The following is a 16,826-nucleotide window of genomic DNA, read 5'->3' as shown; positions in this document are numbered from 1 at the left end:
AAAAGCTGCCAGAAGCACAGTGGCGATCTGCTGTGCTGATTCATGGTTTTATGTGTAGCCCCGCCTACCTGGCTGAAAATCAACAGAAATTAAAGGAAGGCCAAGATATCAGTCCTGTGGCCGCATGGTGGCTCATATTAACCTCTCTGAGTAAACACAGACACACATGCCAACATACACGCCAACATGTGCCTGGCTAAACTGTTCATATGTTCAATATCTATAATCTGTAAAATCTAGAGTCATTGTAGCGCACACAAGTACGTTCCTAAACTGTAAATGAATACTGCATGCTTTCAAGATCATGGAGCCACTTATGCACTCTTGCAAGTAATTAAAGATGTGATCAAAGTTTGAATCAAGCACATAATAATGGATTCTGTGACAACATCTCTCTTTTGTGTGTGCTCAACGCAAAGATATTGGACTACAAAGGTTTATTTTAGCTTAATCCTCTGTGTAACCATATCCCGAACTCAGGTCTGAACTAATCAATACACACAGATGGTCTGCGAGTCTGATGCTGTAACATGAACCGACATGGGAAAAGAATGAAGTAGTCTGATTGATTTACTGTGGTTGCCCTGAAAGCAATTCAGAATCCATTTCCAACATCACCTCAGCCAAAGCCCATTGAAAGAACAGTAGATCTATACATTAGCGCACATTATGAGAAGTGTTCTTTTTTTAATGTTGGACACACACAAACCAGACCTGTGTTTCCACAGAAGGAGTCATGAGTTCAATGATTTAAAAGCAGTTCTGCGTTGTGAACTCGATTTACTATTAGATGCTTTGCGTCATTATTTGTGTAAAAGGTTCTGCCCATTTTCTCTCTCTTGAGACCAGCCACATCCACAGACATGGAGAAAAGTGCAAAGACTCCGTAAGTGGCGTCTGTTCGCTGGTTAGTAATGCTCACACAACAGAGTAGTAGTCTAACTGCACGAATGCATCATAACTCCCAAAAGAGGATTAACACCAGCAAGCTCTTCTGGGACCTGGGTGACCTCACTCTCACACAGCAGAGCCAGAAACATCCTTCAGCATCACTTCAGCAGCTCTGTGTTCACAACCCTGCTGATTCAGCAGTACAGGGGACCCCCAGCACCCTGGTCTTATCTCTGTCATTTTTTAACCTCTGCGTTTACTTCTGTCGCTCAGGCCAGCACTCGCCAGTCCTCCTTGCATTACCACCGCCTCCGTCTCTCCCTCATCCACCCAGCGCCATATCTGCAGCGCTTCATAAAAGATTACCAGACTATATATATCCTATGGTATCATCAATGGAGATGAGGCTTATTGGATGAGTTTCTTTTAAAGGTGTTATGGGTAGTACAGAGGTGTGCGCACTCAGGGAACACACTCACATTCATGTACGCCACCCTCCAGTGAGGATGGATATTTTTAACCCGCACAAAAACAAGTCATGTCATGCAGAAAATGAAATCCAAAAGCAATGCCATCTCTGAAACGGCATTAAAAAAAAAAAAACAACACCAGAAGATCTGAGCAGACACAATGTTGGAAACGGCTTGAACACACTCAACAGAGAAGCATCTGAGACATAAAGAGGCACAATCTGTACAATCAGTAAGGAGCCTTTCAACATATGAGTGATTTAAGGGACAAAATATGGCAATCATGTCGCCTTCACAGTGAATATTATCAGACCTCTATGCTGTACTTCATGTAAAGCAGAAAGCATTAAGCTTTAACAGGAAATTCATTCAATTTTCCCCATATGGTCATCAATTACTAGATTTAATTAACCATCACGTTACTTCAAAATATAGCCTATTGCGTATTAGTCTTCATACAAAAACAAGCTGACACTTAAGTGTAAGTTTCCCTAATAAGCACAAACTGTGCGCTCTCTTTCAGCCCATTCATTTTACACGAACAACTCACACATGTAGAAAACACACCGCCGCCTCCGTTAACACGGACCGTTTAAATAGGGATGTTGGGAGGCTATTTTAATCAGGCAGGAGAATTTTAATTTGCCTTAACAAATGATCCTTTAAATGTCGCATGGTAATGTCCCCACACACGACTTTCATTTCCAACTTTTTTTTTTTTCTTCCCCTCGATCAAACCGCAAAAAAAAAAACCCTCATCATTAGACTATAGGCTGCATCGGGCCGGCGTGCCAGGGTATTTAAACAATCTGTGTATGAAAATGGCGCCCAATGTACAACAAAACAAATAAACACTAACTCATCCCCACCGCCCGAGGAGCATACATCTCAAATGTGGCTTACCTACTCTAGGATCAGCATCAATGGGGACGCAAACGGCACAAAATCCGACAAAATCCTATATTCGGCACGTTCACAGGAGAAACAATGTTGCGGAGCGACACATGCTTTGTTGTGCTGAAAGGTGTCCGATGCTCGTAAAGGGGAGGAGTCTCACTCTGAGGCTTGGACTGGAGTTGACCAACTGAGCTCCGATCAGCACGCCTCCAACACCGCATGCCGAGGTGGAGATGCACATAACTTTCATACAATGTGGATTAGATTATTACAAAGCTACATTAAAATGTAAGAATGAAAATGTGAAAATACTGCAGCAGTGTAAAAAAAAAAAAAAAAAAACACTAATCTAAATGGGTGTTAAAATCTGCTGGTGACCAACAGATTTATACTAGTATTAGTCCAGATTTATGCTTCTAAAAGAGGGTATTTACACTGTCACGTTTTAATTCAACTCCTCTACAAAGCCTCCTTGCAGCAATCCCCAAAAGGCATGGAGTAAGGCCAAAGAGAGCAATCATTAACACAGTACAATGTCCAGAAACAGGAGGTGGCAGAGGGGCTTGCCCTGTCTGTTCAGGCACCAACGTGGTGCATTCATCCGCACAGTATGTGGGTGTCAGGACTGCAACCTTGAGCCAATTGGCGAGACACTAAAGGAGGCACAGTTTCAAAAAAAAAAAAAAAAAAAAAGTACCAACTTGGAATGTAATGGCCCACCCGCTACCATCTTATCTTCAATAAACCAGCATCCACATGTGCTTCTGATGATGTACACACACACACACACATACACACAAGCTGTCTTCATGGACCCCTGCATGGTCCCCACCCATCTGCCTGACCCCATTAGGGCCATACGGCTCATAGGCAGAAGGGGGGATGTAAAGGGGTTCATTATTCTCACAGCCATGCGGGGTATAGGAACCATCACGTTTGCCTCACAGAGGCAGGTTCATGCACAGCCACATGAGTTTCTAGTCAATTTATTTGCAATGCCGAGTCTGTAAATCTTGTCATGGAGTGCAAAAGGAGGTAAGGAGGAGCAACAGAGACATCAAACAGAAACAGAAAATTTCTCTCCAGTACAGTGACAGTCAATCATCTCTTTTTTTTTAGACTTTGATCACTGAACACAGCGATGGCATATCAGTAACACTACAGCAAACAAACCGCCGTTAAACATTTACTTTAACATATTAACAGGAAGAATCCGACAAATCCCAGCTGGGTACGAGCAGAGGGTACTTTGGCATTTAGTTCATCTCTAATTCCTCTGCTTTAGTTTGGGATGGAATGAGCAAGTCAGAGGGATAATAGAAGAGGAGCGAGGGCGAGAAACAAAGACTATATGTAAGGCTCGCGTCGCCTTCAGTTGCTTAGGAACCCCTGCCCTGCCCTGTGCCTACTGCAAGGAGCAGGTGTTGAGCTGGACCCAGGAGAGGGAGGAGAGACAGAACGGAGAGGGGAGGAGAAGAGGAGCGGCACTCACAGACACACCGTCCCCTGAGACAGTGACAGACTGGAGCCACAGACTCTGAGACGAGCCACTCGCACAGTAGACACACCCAAAACACTGACGCACACTTTCTGTTTCCCCTGTCGCTCTCCTTCATTTGCTCAAAAGCACAAGCACGCACGCACATACAATGGTGCAGAGCACTGCTCCAGCTGAGGGCATGAGGGTTATGTTTATTTGGAACATCTTTATCCCTATCTGGCTCCATCACTCAGTGATTACATAATGTCCCATACCACTTCCACCCAGTTCATCTCTCTTTGACTCTCAATGCTGCATCTGGGTATGCATCACACACACACACACACACACACACAAACACCGCCGCTTTGCCTCCCGTATTTTATGTAAAACAACTTGTGCAGCTTTGAAAATGCTTTAAATATGAATTTTGAGTGCATGTGATGGAGGCATGGTTGCAGGGATTTTATTTGTGCTCCGGATCTGGGCTCTCAAGAGCACTAACGGGATGGATGGTAACAGCACATCAATATTCATGGTGCACCATTATGTTATGAAGAATTCATGAAGCGGGAATGTTCCATGTTTCTGGGCCTTTCTGCCAGCCGACATGTTGCCAATCATTCTAGTTTTAGGCCAGCGTTGAATCTGCACGCACCTTAGTGGATTGAAGCTACACAGTACGATGTGTCTTAAAAAGAAGGAGTCAGGAGGAGACAGGATGTTACGTTGTAGCATCCTGTCATATAACCTAATACAGAGAATAGGACAGGACAACTTTCCAACAACATTTCTCATGGGTTTTGTGCAGCTAATGAAACATTTGCATCCAGAGACAATGCAAAGCAGTGAGTCACAACTGCTTCTATTAACATGCATGCACTTGGATGTCATCTGGGATCTCTTAAAAAGACACTGCACCCTGGAGCTCACAGTTGGTTGAACAGCTCCTGGTGGACATCCTGGGACGCCAGAGTACATGCTACATTGTGTTAGATCACCTAATGCTACTGTGAGTGGCCATGTTTTTTTATTTTACACTGCCACCTGGTGGAGAAATGGTGGTAAATACATTTTTTTTTTTTTTTTTTTACATTAGTTGCTGATTGAACAGTCAGTGTGACAGGTCTGCAGTAAAACTGTCCAAATGTTTATTTCCCTAAAAATCTCTACACATATTAAACATTGTGCTGTTATTCTAATATCTCCTCTATACTGACGTTTTCCCAAAACATAATGCAACCTGGGGATAAACATGCACACACGCACTTTGAGTCTTGTTATAAAAACAACTCCACGGTGAAATTTCAAATCACCAATTCAATATTGATTATTTGCTGTGAGAGAGACAGGGAATCCCCATCATCACTAATCTACCTTGACGTAGAGCTGTTATATCTGCAGGGAGCATGTGTTCATGAGAGATAAAGATGTGTTTGCGTCCAGATCCCTCGGGTTACACGATCACACCCTCCCAAAACTAGTCTGACGTGGACGGCAGCAGGTCAAAAACAGCAGTGTGCCATAATTTCAGCTACCGCAGCTCTCACTGGGATTCCTTCACAACCTCTTGTTCATAACTTTAAAAAGGATGCCAAACAAGTCTTTTTTCTGGGACAGGAAACAATAATAGCCACGGTTGAGATATAGCAGATATAGCAGTCCATTATTTCCCCCCACAAATAAAGAAAGAATTGTGGCAGAAAAGCATTCGAACCAGGCACACATACAGCCAATAAATGCATGCCGAAGATACGGAGTCTGCAAACTCTGCAAAAAGATCCCAGGGGATGGCACGTCAAATAGAAGTCATCAAGAATTAATATTTAATGGTCTCTATAAAGACTGATGAGCTATGACTCACTGCATTAATATAAATGAAATGCTTCTCTGCAGCTGAGAGCAGGATTGTTTGATTACAATTACTCTGCATTACCTTTGAATCATATAGTTGTACATTAAGGGGGACTCAATTGTACGTATGTATTTGATAGGGGAAAATAATCATCACTCTGTATTCACTGTATTCAAAACATCAGTGCAATACCCTAAAAATAACCCTAACATTCAATGGCTGGATCAGGATTATTACTTCAAAGGCAGCTCAAATGCATTCTTTTATACAGCTTAAGTGGTGATTGATACTCACATCAGATCCATGTAGAATGACATTGGAGAATGAATGGTCGGTCGCAGGCAGTGTGAGCAGGTCAGGGAGAAGGACAGAGGGAAAAACAGTTTAGCGAATATACTTATTTCATCTATTTGAGAGCACACATAATAAAATTTAGAGTTGAATCAAAAAGGCGATAGCACACGTAGTCAAGGAGATGCACAGTACTCAGGTGAACCTCTATTCAAGCAGTGAAAACAATACTTTAAAAAAAAGTAGCTCTAGGACTTAAACAACTACTAATTCATCACATATTTGCTGGGCCTTAATCGGGACATGCATCATCATCATCATCATCATCATCATCTGAGAACAGAAAAACAGAGGGAAAAACAATATAACCTGGTTGTGGATGAGCTTAATTAGATCCAATCAAAACTAGTGAAGTTAGAACAGATTTTCCTCTGGATCTCTCCCTCTGTCACCAGCACAATAAACAGTGTCTGTATAAGGGATTACTGTGTAGCTCTGTCTGTGTCCTCCTGATAATTAGGCTCTGGGTATCTGTGGTTTACCAAGTAATTTGGGGGCCCAGACTTTGTGGTCTGGTGAAGGAAACATGACAATAAAGCTTTAACACACGCTTCTTGTCATTTTTTTTTAGCATAACAGTGGGCTAAACGAGGAGCCCTATTTCTTATCTTCTATGTAGGCTAACAGCACAAACATCCCTGACCTCGTTGCATTTGGCATAATCCCTCTAAATACGGCGCAGTGAACTCTGAGCGAACCGGAGCAAACGAGGAAATGAAGGGAAAAGAGATGCGCGATGTAAACACATTCACGGCATCTGACTGGGCGACACGTACCTGAGCAGACAGATGTGTCCCCTGCGCGTTTTCTCCACCTTTATTTTGGTGCCATTATTCCGGTGTTTCCCCCCTCAGAGCAAGTTGGACACTTTCGATCAAGTTTCCACAGAGAGGCGGTGTCGCAGCAATGACGAAGCACTAAGTAAGTGATGGGTGGAGATCAGAGGTGGGAGCGTTACTCCAAAACCTCACGGATTACCGGTTACTTCTTAGTTTTGAAAGTGAGGACGTGCTGGTAGTCTCTAAAGAGGCAAGATTTAACATGCCGAGGTGTGTCTGTTTACCTTTACAGGTGAGTGCGGTGCAGCTCAGCTCCTGCAGCAAAGAGCCCGTGAGCGGGTGAAGCAATGCGAACCGCATCACATAGGAAGGTGTGCATGTTAATGTTAATGATAATGTCATAGCGTTAATGCAGTAGCGTTCACCACAGATCCCCCATCATGCAACACCCCTGCTGTGTGCTTATGGGTTTACTTTAGCAGTTTCAGCATCAGGAGCTGGGTATCACAGGAATGTGTGCTCAAAGATTAAGCTTTTGTTCAGCTGCTGCCAACTTTGTGCCAGTCTCACACTCACTGACCGGTCAGGCTGATAGCAGCAAAGTCACTCTGCGTGTGTGTGTGTGTGTGTGTGTGTGTGTGTGTGTGTGTGTAAATATGCATGCAAACGTTCCCGGTGGCTCCGCACGGGGGCGCTGTTTTACGTGCTACTCACCGTGAAGCTAAGAACGCGTATTTATACAGACACGAAGGTGCAAAACAGGAACTAATTACCAGAAATAGTGGAATAGTTGTGTAAATAAGGAGTAGGTAAATAATCATTGCATCCCTATCAAATGCATTAGTCACCATTGTTGTGCCCCCCCCCTCAAATAAACTCGTTTTTAAAGCCTTTTTTTGTGGGAAAACACACATAAAACACACATTATTATTCCAAGAAGGGTATTTATACATGTAAGTGGAGGGGATCTTTAAGAATCCATTACATATTTATGGTGGCTTTATCACAACTTTCCCCTTGTGTGTCCCGTCAGCTAAAGCACAGCATCGGGTGTTTATGGCCCACACACAGATCCTAGCCATGGCTCCATTTGATGACCCCCAGTTAACACCTTAAAAAAACAGTGTGGATTCCCTGATGGTGTAGCACACCTCAGTCTAGCAGCTGCTACAGCTGGAACATCTGTCTCAGCGTTACCTAAAACCCAGCGGCCAGTGCCGACACTGTCCCAGTAGGTTAGCCAAATATATCTGGCCTTAACGGTCTACTCCTGCAATTTAGTACTGCACTTCCAGAAAGTTGGGGGACTCACAAGAGACGGAGTTTAAGAAGCAGTCAAACTTGCAGCAGTAGAGGCCGAGAGACCTTCAACACAGCTCCAAAAAACACTGGATTCTACACTGCACTCACCTCCACTTACTTTCAAAGGCTTTCTGTTAGAGAATTTCAGTCTCAAGTCCCAAGCCAAGATAATTAACCTCTATTAAGTCATTAACATTTCTGATAAATGTGATATAAATGCAGTACATTTATCATTAGGACATTTAATTTTTCAAAATTTGGAAAGCTGCCTCCAGAGCCACAGAAGACGTCTGACAGTGGTTATGTATTTGCTCATTTGTTTATTTCTCTTCTGTTTTCAAAGACAGATAGATACACATACTGCAGTACCAATATAATACCTTCCACACTTCCGCATGCAGTATATTCTCAAACCGAGGACAACACCTCTCATTCATTATCATGCTGAGCAGCCAGCATCCACCCAGTGTGATCAACTTTACACACTTAGCTGCAGCCTTCTGGATGCTCGCACATGAAGATAAGAGCAACCGTCACCACAAAGACACTGCAGCTCCCGCACATGCCTGCACACGTACTGTACACACATGTCTGTGAAACCCTTCGGCCTTCAAAGGACGTGTTGCCCCCTGTTGAATGTTACTTCATGCTGCTATTGTGCAATCATAGATGGATGGATAGATAAATAGATAGATAGATAGATAGATAGATGGATAGATAGATGGATTGATTGATTTTACATGAGACCATATAAGTGATAGTATATTTCTCCCCTGGTTAATATCAATAGAGTAATAATTGGATCATTCATATATATATATATATATATATATATATATATATATATATATGTATATATATATACAGTACAGGCCAAAAGTTTGGACACACCTTCTCATTCAATGCGTTTTCTTTATTTTCATGACTATTTACATTGTAGATTCTCACTGAAGGCATCAAAACTATGAATGAACACATGTGGAATTATGTACTTAACAAAAAAGTGTGAAATAACTGAAAACATGTCTTATATTCTAGTTTCTTCAAAGTAGCCACCCTTTGTAAGGACTATTTGATCAAGAAGGAGAGTGATGGAGTGCTGCGCCAGATGACCTGGCCTCCACAGTCACCGGACCTGAACCCAATCGAGATGGTTTGGGGTGAGCTGGACCGCAGAGTGAAGGCAAAAGGGCCAACAAGTGCTAAGCATCTCTGGGAACTCCTTCAAGACTGTTGGAAAACCATTTCAGGTGACTACCTCTTGAAGCTCATCAAGAGAATGCCAAGAGTGTGTGAACCAGTAATCAGAGCAAAGGGTGGCTACTTTGAAGAAACTAGAATATAAGACATGTTTTCAGTTATTTCACACTTTTTTGTTAAGTACATAATTCCACATGTGTTCATTCATAGTTTTGATGCCTTCAGTGAGAATCTACAATGTAAATAGTCGTGAAAATAAAGAAAACGCATTGAATGAGAAGGTGTGTCCAAACTTTTGGCCTGTACTGTATATATATATGTGTGTGTGTGTGTGTGTGTGTGTGTGTGTGTGTTATGGTTAAAGTAAGGCCCCTGATGAATGTGTATGAACTATTTATGCTTTTATTGTCTTTTAACGCATCTTCTCTTAAGCTTTAACTATTTATTTTCTTGTGCTGACATGGAATTTAATGTTTCTATGTCTTGATTTCATTGTGTTTTTTATTGTATTGTGTTTTACGTCCCTGTGAAGCACTTTGGATTTCCTTGCGTCCGAGAGGTGCAATATAAATACATTTGCCTCGCCTCGCCTTGCCTAAGTGAACAATGAACCAGTCCCCACTGAGAGCACTGTGATACAACCCATTATGTTTTAGCAGGAAGACAGGCAGAGCGGGTGGGATAACGACAGAGGGAACAGGAGCTCCTCGCAGCCTTAAAGTTATGACAGTAATATGGCTGATACGGGTCCGCTTTTAACTTCATGTATTATTTTCTTCCTTTCGATCGGGGCCGCAATATTTCAGATTCTTGAAGAGCCAAACTGGAAAACAGCCAGAGACAAGTATATCCTACAGAAGGAAAACATTTTGAAGAGCCATGCCTGCCTAACTAAAGAAGGTCTGGATAAAATTCTGGAGGTATGAATCCATTTTTGTATCCATCAAGTCCAGTTTTTAATAGTTTGACAGTGAAAACTACAGTTAAATGTGGGGATCATTTGGATTAGAGACTGTAACTTTGTGGTGATTGACCAACTAAAGCGCCTCCATCAACTCCCATTAAGTCATTAAATAAAAGCAACTAAATCACTCTGGTAGTAGATGTCGCCCTGTATTAGAGTTTATGTCTATAACCGTAGCAAATGTGAGCTTATAAACGAAAGAGTAAACGTGAAGTTCGTTGCATTTACATGTCAGGACACCCCGGAACCTGTTTTTCCTGCTGCTGAGGGACAGCAGACACGCACCAGTGTGGCTGACGCGGATCAGGTCACAATAAAACGACTAAAAACATATTTTGCAATAAAGTTCAGATTGTCTCTGCAGCACAGGGGACGTTGTAAACGTTCACAACTGAAACAGCACACGGGCGTGAAGGTGCCTGTCTCCTGCAGCCACAAATATTTGCATGTTTGCCAAAGGTGTGTCTCGTTTTAATCGCCACCTGAGTTGTGGCTGTGATAGCATGTTCAACGAGCCCTAATAAAGTTTTTTTTTTCAGTGCGTTTGGTATCAGTGTGGCACGGACAGGTGGAAGCAGAGGTTCCAGTAGTTTGTGAGAGTCTGATTTACAGTTTTTACGCGCAGATTGTGTCTGAGGCTGCGGGCCAAGGTGTGACCATCACTGGGGACACCTATCGCAACACGTGGGACTGGGGAAACTCTGTCATCTTCGCCTCCACCATTGTCACCACTATAGGTATGACTGACTGACTAATTGACTGATGGCAGCTTGGAGGAGAAAATCTGCCAATAAAAAAAATGTAAAAAAGGAAAACGTATGTATGGGATCTACAGTGTTTGGCACTAATTTAATCCATGCTGAAACTCCAACAACTGTCTTGCATTCATGTGAAGTATCACAGTATTTATTTGATACACTTCTGTTTGAATCTGAGAGAGTACTGTATAGTTGTCAGTTCTTGAATGCTTTCTGACATATAGAGACACAAAAAGCCATAAAGTCATAAAATTCAAAAAACATCTTTTGTCAGTTCTTGAAATCAATCCTGAGTAATGACTTCACAGCATCAATAACTGCACACATGCTGGCTTACGATGGTAAAATATAGTTGTGATGGTTAATTTGTAACCAATGAAATGTAACTGAGTTCGTTGCAAGTGATCGAACTGCACATTCTTCCTGCAAGAAGAACTAAGGAAGATAAAAAGATTTTAAAAAAAACACGATAGCAGCCATGTTTTTTTGAAGCTGAACTTTATCCATAATGACTTATTACCATTAATAAAGCCAGTGTCTAAACCTTTATAAAGTGTCTCTTATATCTCTGTGTTGCGCCTTGATAGTATTTCCTCTTGTGATCTACAGGTTTTGGTAATGTTGCTCCAAAGACTATAGGTGGCCGTGTGTTCTGCATCCTGTACGGTCTGTGTGGGATCCCCCTGTGTCTGGTATGGATAAGCGAGCTGGGTTCATTCTTTGGAGACCGGGCCAAACGTCTGTCCCAGGTTCTCATCCGTAAAGGCGTTTCTGTGGTGAGAATCTGACTGGAGTTAGTCTTTGTCTGAATGCTGTAGTCAAAGTATTTTGATACAACATAAATATGTCATATTTTTCTCCCTTCTGTCAGAAAAATGTCCAGTTAACCTGCACAGCCATATTCCTGTTATGGGGGCTGTTGGTGCACCTGGTGATCCCCCCCTTTGTTTTCATGTCTCTGGAAGGATGGAGCTACCTGGAAGGCCTCTACTTCTCTTTCATCACACTCACAACAGTTGGTTTTGGAGATTATGTGGCAGGTAGGTTTGATTCATGGCACAATGCTACTCATTTCCGTGAGGTCATTCCTGAGTCTGAACTTTGTGTTTTGTCACGCTGGTGCGTCCACTCTGCGTTTCAGGTGTAAATCCAAACATAGAATACCCCAGACTGTACAGAGTGTTTGCAGAGTTATGGATCTACATGGGTCTGGCCTGGCTGTCTCTGTTCTTCAGCTGGAACGTCAACATGGTAGTGGAAGCTCACAAGGTGCTAAAGAAAAGAAGACACAGGCACAGACACTTCTATGATGAGGAACCCCAACCTGAGGAGGACAGGCAGCACCCAGACGAAAAGCCAACAGTTATCGACATCTTCGACTTCCCGAAGGATGAAGACTACAGCACTGTCATTAAAGCGATTGGCACAACAGCAAATCAAAGACAGCCTGCAGACAACATAAATCGCTCAAAGAGCTGCAGTGACATCTTGGGCACCCACATCCAGACCCTGGATCACTCGCCTCGGCACAGACGCATGATCAGCGTCAGCGAAGTGTTCATGAATGCAAAGGTTGTCGTGGAAAAACATGAACAAGAGGGGTGTTCTCTATTACCAGAAAGCAAAGGAGACCCTGAATCTGCAGAATGTGTGGGGACAGACAATGAAGAGAACGAGGACAGTAGTGCCTTTGACTCTGAAACTAATGGTATAATCTTCACTGTGCCTCGTAACGATGCTACAGAAAAGGAAAGTGTACCACATCCTGACGGTGGGGGGACTAGGTTTACAATATCCAAGGTAGTAGAGGAAAAATTGTCTCTGGTTAAAGATGAAAAAGGGTAAAAGATTTTCTAAAGCCATCCCGAAAATTGAAGGCATCACAAATACTGTTGTGTGTCCAGACAACAAACAGAACTTTTTGAAAATGATATTTAATGATACAAACTATGGGTGCACTGTTAGATGGTTTCCTGCGGTGCAATAACATGATTTTATTAAACTTTTCAATTATTAGCTACACAAAAAGCCAGTGTAAAGTGTGTCAGGTAAAATATCAGTTTTCTCTTGCAAATAGTGAATTAAGATTTTATTTTTCTTCATTCAAAATCCATCCAAATTTTTTTGTTACAATATTTCCAAATTTCACTATTGTTTGAAGAACAGTGCTGATCATACATACAGAACACGCAGGTTATTTCAAATTACAGTACAGGGCTTTGTGGAAAACAGTGCCAATTAGCAACTTTCCCTCATAGGGAGCTGCTACACTGGAGGCCATGAGCACATGGCCGTTATCAACGTACTCCTGGCTCACCACTGGCTGCTCTGAGTGAATGTTCTTGATCCGGACGACCTGGAGGGAACACGAATAAAAGTAGCAGGCAAGTTCAAATAACAATGTTGATATATCACTTTGCTAAAAAGAACACACACAAAAAAAAAAACAGCCCACTAACCTCAGAGCCAGGTGGATCTTTAGGGTCATACTTTGACAACTTCATGCCATTTGGATGACAGCCCAGCCATATGTCACCTGTCTTGTGGTCGACTTCGATGTTATCACAGAGCGACCCAACAGCTACAGACTGGTTGGAAACATTAAACAGGGTAAATGTGAATAAAGCATGTATAAATATTGTTGTTTTTTAAGGATTAAGTTATGAAAAAGCACAGTAACTAATTTGTAAAATTAAGTTTGACATATTGGGAAATATGCTGATTTGCTTTCTTGTCAGGAGTTAGATTGATACCACACTCATACCTGTGCATTAATGGTTAAATATGAAGTTACAGCTAACAGCCAGTTACCTTAGCTTTGCTCACCATAAAACCTGGAAACTGGGGGAAACAAAAAGCCTGGCTTAGGCAAGATTTAACAAAATCAACTTACCAACACATCTACAAGCTCACTGATTAACAAGTGATATTTGTTGTGAATTCTTACAAAAACATGTAAAAACAACATTTTTAGGATTTACAGGGGGTTTCCAGTCTTTATACTAAACTAAGAAAACTGGCTGCTGGCTATAGCCTCATATTTAACATACAGATATGATAGTGATATCAATCTTCTTCTCTAACTTTTGGCAAGAAAGTGCATAGGCGTATTTCTAAAATTGTTGAACAGTTCCTTTACTTATTTATTTATTATTTGGCTGATGGTAGAAAATGAAAAAAAAAATTGCACTACCTTAAGATACACTAATTGTTCCCCCTCTTGTCTCTCAAAAACATCTATCTCATGGTCAAGGATATCTGAAACATAAATATACCTGTAAAAAAGAGAATTTCTATTTTAGTATTTTAGCATTACATACAAATCATATTGCTGTGGAAACACATTCAGTTTAAAACCATGCATGCAGAAGTGCAGTGCAGTGCTGAAATGAGTTGGGAATAACCGTTTGTCAGGCGATATGTTGATGCCATTTGAGGACATAAAGCCACCGGCTGCAACCCTCACTTCCTTTGGACTGTAGTACACCACATCACACCAGTGGAGACCCAGGATGATTGTTATAAAGTTAAGTGCATCATTGGGAAAGGAATGATCATTTGTGGCATAGAAGCTCTCTACTCCGACTGCAACAATGTCATTTACACTGAAAGACATGATGAATAAGATAAAAAGCATGTATAGTTTGTCCGGTTTAAAACGCCTCATACTGTGAAGGGTTTAGTTTATAGTACATACCTGTGGAGTAGGGGGTGGGTTACGGTTTTTAGGTGCACAAGTGTGTCCTCATGAACAAAACGAAAGATCTCTACTTGGCTTTTGTGCTGAGGGTGATTGACGACAAAAAGGTACACAGAGTCATCTGCAAACAAACAGCAGTGTGTTGTGTGGTGTCATTCTCGTCTTTTACCTTTTGGATATACAAATCATCTCACATTTTTCTCTGGACCTCATTACATGGTTGAACTTAAAATAAAATAGTTTCAAAGTCTGACCTGTGTTTTGTGTTTTGTGTTTTATGACTTAAAGTTGCAAACCTTAAGATTTCACTCCTGGTTGATGTGGTGACATGTGGTTACTGGAGTAACATCAAGTGTGGTTTGATACTACAAGTCCCAGAAAATGACCACTGACTTGTTTTGAGGACACACTTTTGATGAACAATCATGGTCAACGTATAATCTGACAAGTTCACTGCATTCTTTAATGTGAAGCAACAGCAGTAGGAAATGTTGGGTAAGCATTAGCAGTAAAATCAGATAGTTCTGATAAGGCTGCATGAGTGTGAACAGTGAACACTGAGTCTGATGTCAATGAAATCCAATTTCAACAGTATGCAGTACATACTGTACTCATCTGAACCCCCTGAATGTGTGAACGCAATAAAGGGAATGGCGGACTCCGCCACCCCTGATTAAAACTACTGACAAAAAACAACTTTTTCTGGGCAAAAAAGTTGCACAAAATAAATACAAGGGTCCAAAGTCTGGTAAGTAATATAAATAAAACGGAAGTGCATTTACTAATGCAGGTCTCTATTTTATGGGAGCATGTTCACTAGTAAATTAGAAACTAATAAGCACATTACACACACACACTGATCGATCTTCATCAAATTCAATGAGATTATTCCATGCACAGAACTTTTCTTTGTTCTATATTGGCACCTGATTTGCACTTTACCTGTTTCATCAATGTAAACACTAATGCCATGAGGGTTGAAGGAGCTGAGGTCCAGATTTCCTTTGATTTGCAGCCCCACTGGAATTGGCTTTGGGTGCAGCAGATCCACAATGTAGATTTTCCCTGGTTCATCAGAGAATGAGGGCACTCCAGGATAATTCAACCCCTGGGTAAAAAACACTGCAGGTAAGATGTTGGTGCAGATCTGTGCTGCTTTAGGTCAAAACACAAACACTTTGTCCTAAAAATAGATCAAATAAGAGGTAATCACAACTAATGTAAAACTTTTAATCCACAATTTAACATCAAATAGAGGAAACTGACCCAGTAGATTAAGATTCCTGCTACAATGGTAATATTTTAATAACATACTGTGCTTAGAAAGGCCAGACCATCTCTGAGTATAGTGACATCTTCTGCCCCATATTCTGTACAGAACAAAGTCAAATTTGTTACACTTTTCACTTTAATCTCACCACCTTTACATTTCCTCACTGTAGACACTGAACAAATTGTCACTAAACATCTTCATGTATGATCACATTTTACACATCAATCGCCCAAATCATCAGACACGTTTAAATTACAGAGCATTTTTGATCATGTTAATCCCAAACTGACATGAACATAAAGCCAAGAATGCCTACCAATATTCTTTAAATAATGACAGTTCAGGTGTTTCACAGGCACTTCTCTGGAGGCAAGGCTTAGTTCCCTGCAGAGAAAATTAAATGTTACAGAGCTTTTCCTAAGAAAACAAAACCTGTACCAGTCTGCTGTACCATATTTGATAAATGTGTCATTAACAGAGCTTGGGTAAAGAACTTTCCTTCCTGCACACTAACACTTGATCTTTTATTTACTGTAGTAAGCAACAGCTGTACGTTCAGAAGTGGTACAACTAAGCCTCTACATGGTCTCTAAGTCACCCCTGAAAAGAACAAATACTCACTTTAATTTAAGAAACCTGATTCCAATGAAGGCTGCAAAGGCAGCAACAACAGTAGCAACCAGTGCTTTCTTCATGGCAGCCATGTTTAGGAGTCAAAGGTTACACAGGAAAACTTTCCCAGTGCATTTACAAAACTCCACCAAAGATGGAGCCAAAGTGCATATCACTGCGTATACAACTAACACCATTATGTACTCCAAAAAAAAAAAACTGGATGGGGTACTCCAAATTGCATCGCATTATAATGAAAACTTCTCACAGCAACAGCTATGGACCATCTTTCTT

General features: G+C 41.4%; 3 protein-coding genes across 9 annotated transcripts in view; 1 reads left to right on the top strand and 2 right to left on the bottom strand.

Annotated features, from left to right (window-relative positions):
- Positions 1-2,377, bottom strand: part of LOC139204823 (uncharacterized) — a 28,983-nt gene extending 26,606 nt beyond the window's left edge. For 4 of the 7 annotated variants that reach the window (XM_070834833.1, XM_070834834.1, XM_070834835.1 and 1 more), the window contains exon 1: positions 2,269-2,365. In XM_070834833.1, coding sequence (XP_070690934.1) covers position 2,269 — 1 coding nt within the window. In that variant the 5' untranslated portion in view covers positions 2,270-2,365. Of the gene's footprint in view, positions 1-2,264 lie in introns of all 7 variants that reach the window. The other 3 variants (XM_070834830.1, XM_070834831.1, XM_070834832.1) reach the window with 2 other exon arrangements.
- A 7,542-nt stretch (positions 2,378-9,919) lies between these two features.
- Positions 9,920-13,127, top strand: LOC139205320 (potassium channel subfamily K member 5-like). Its single transcript, XM_070835492.1, has 5 exons — positions 9,920-10,145; positions 10,815-10,926; positions 11,557-11,723; positions 11,819-11,987; positions 12,089-13,127. The coding sequence occupies exons 1-5, from the start codon at positions 9,960-9,962 to the stop codon at positions 12,790-12,792; spliced, it is 1,338 nt and encodes a 445-aa protein (XP_070691593.1). The 5' UTR covers positions 9,920-9,959; the 3' UTR covers positions 12,793-13,127.
- Positions 13,128-13,141: 14 nt separating this feature from the next.
- Positions 13,142-16,624, bottom strand: LOC139205321 (serum paraoxonase/arylesterase 2-like). Its single transcript, XM_070835494.1, has 9 exons — positions 16,542-16,624; positions 16,237-16,304; positions 15,962-16,017; positions 15,590-15,755; positions 14,645-14,768; positions 14,352-14,552; positions 14,141-14,222; positions 13,407-13,535; positions 13,142-13,303 (listed from the first exon to the last, which is right to left on the bottom strand). Exons 1-9 carry the CDS (start codon positions 16,622-16,624, stop codon positions 13,142-13,144), a joined length of 1,071 nt encoding a protein of 356 aa, XP_070691595.1.
- Between the last annotated feature and the right edge of the window lie 202 nt (positions 16,625-16,826).

Source organism: Pempheris klunzingeri, chromosome 8 (assembly GCF_042242105.1).
Source record: "Pempheris klunzingeri isolate RE-2024b chromosome 8, fPemKlu1.hap1, whole genome shotgun sequence".
Taxonomy (NCBI): domain Eukaryota; kingdom Metazoa; phylum Chordata; class Actinopteri; order Acropomatiformes; family Pempheridae; genus Pempheris; species Pempheris klunzingeri.
Note: the sequence above shows the minus strand (reverse complement) of the source record. Positions and strands in the feature narration are given on the sequence as shown.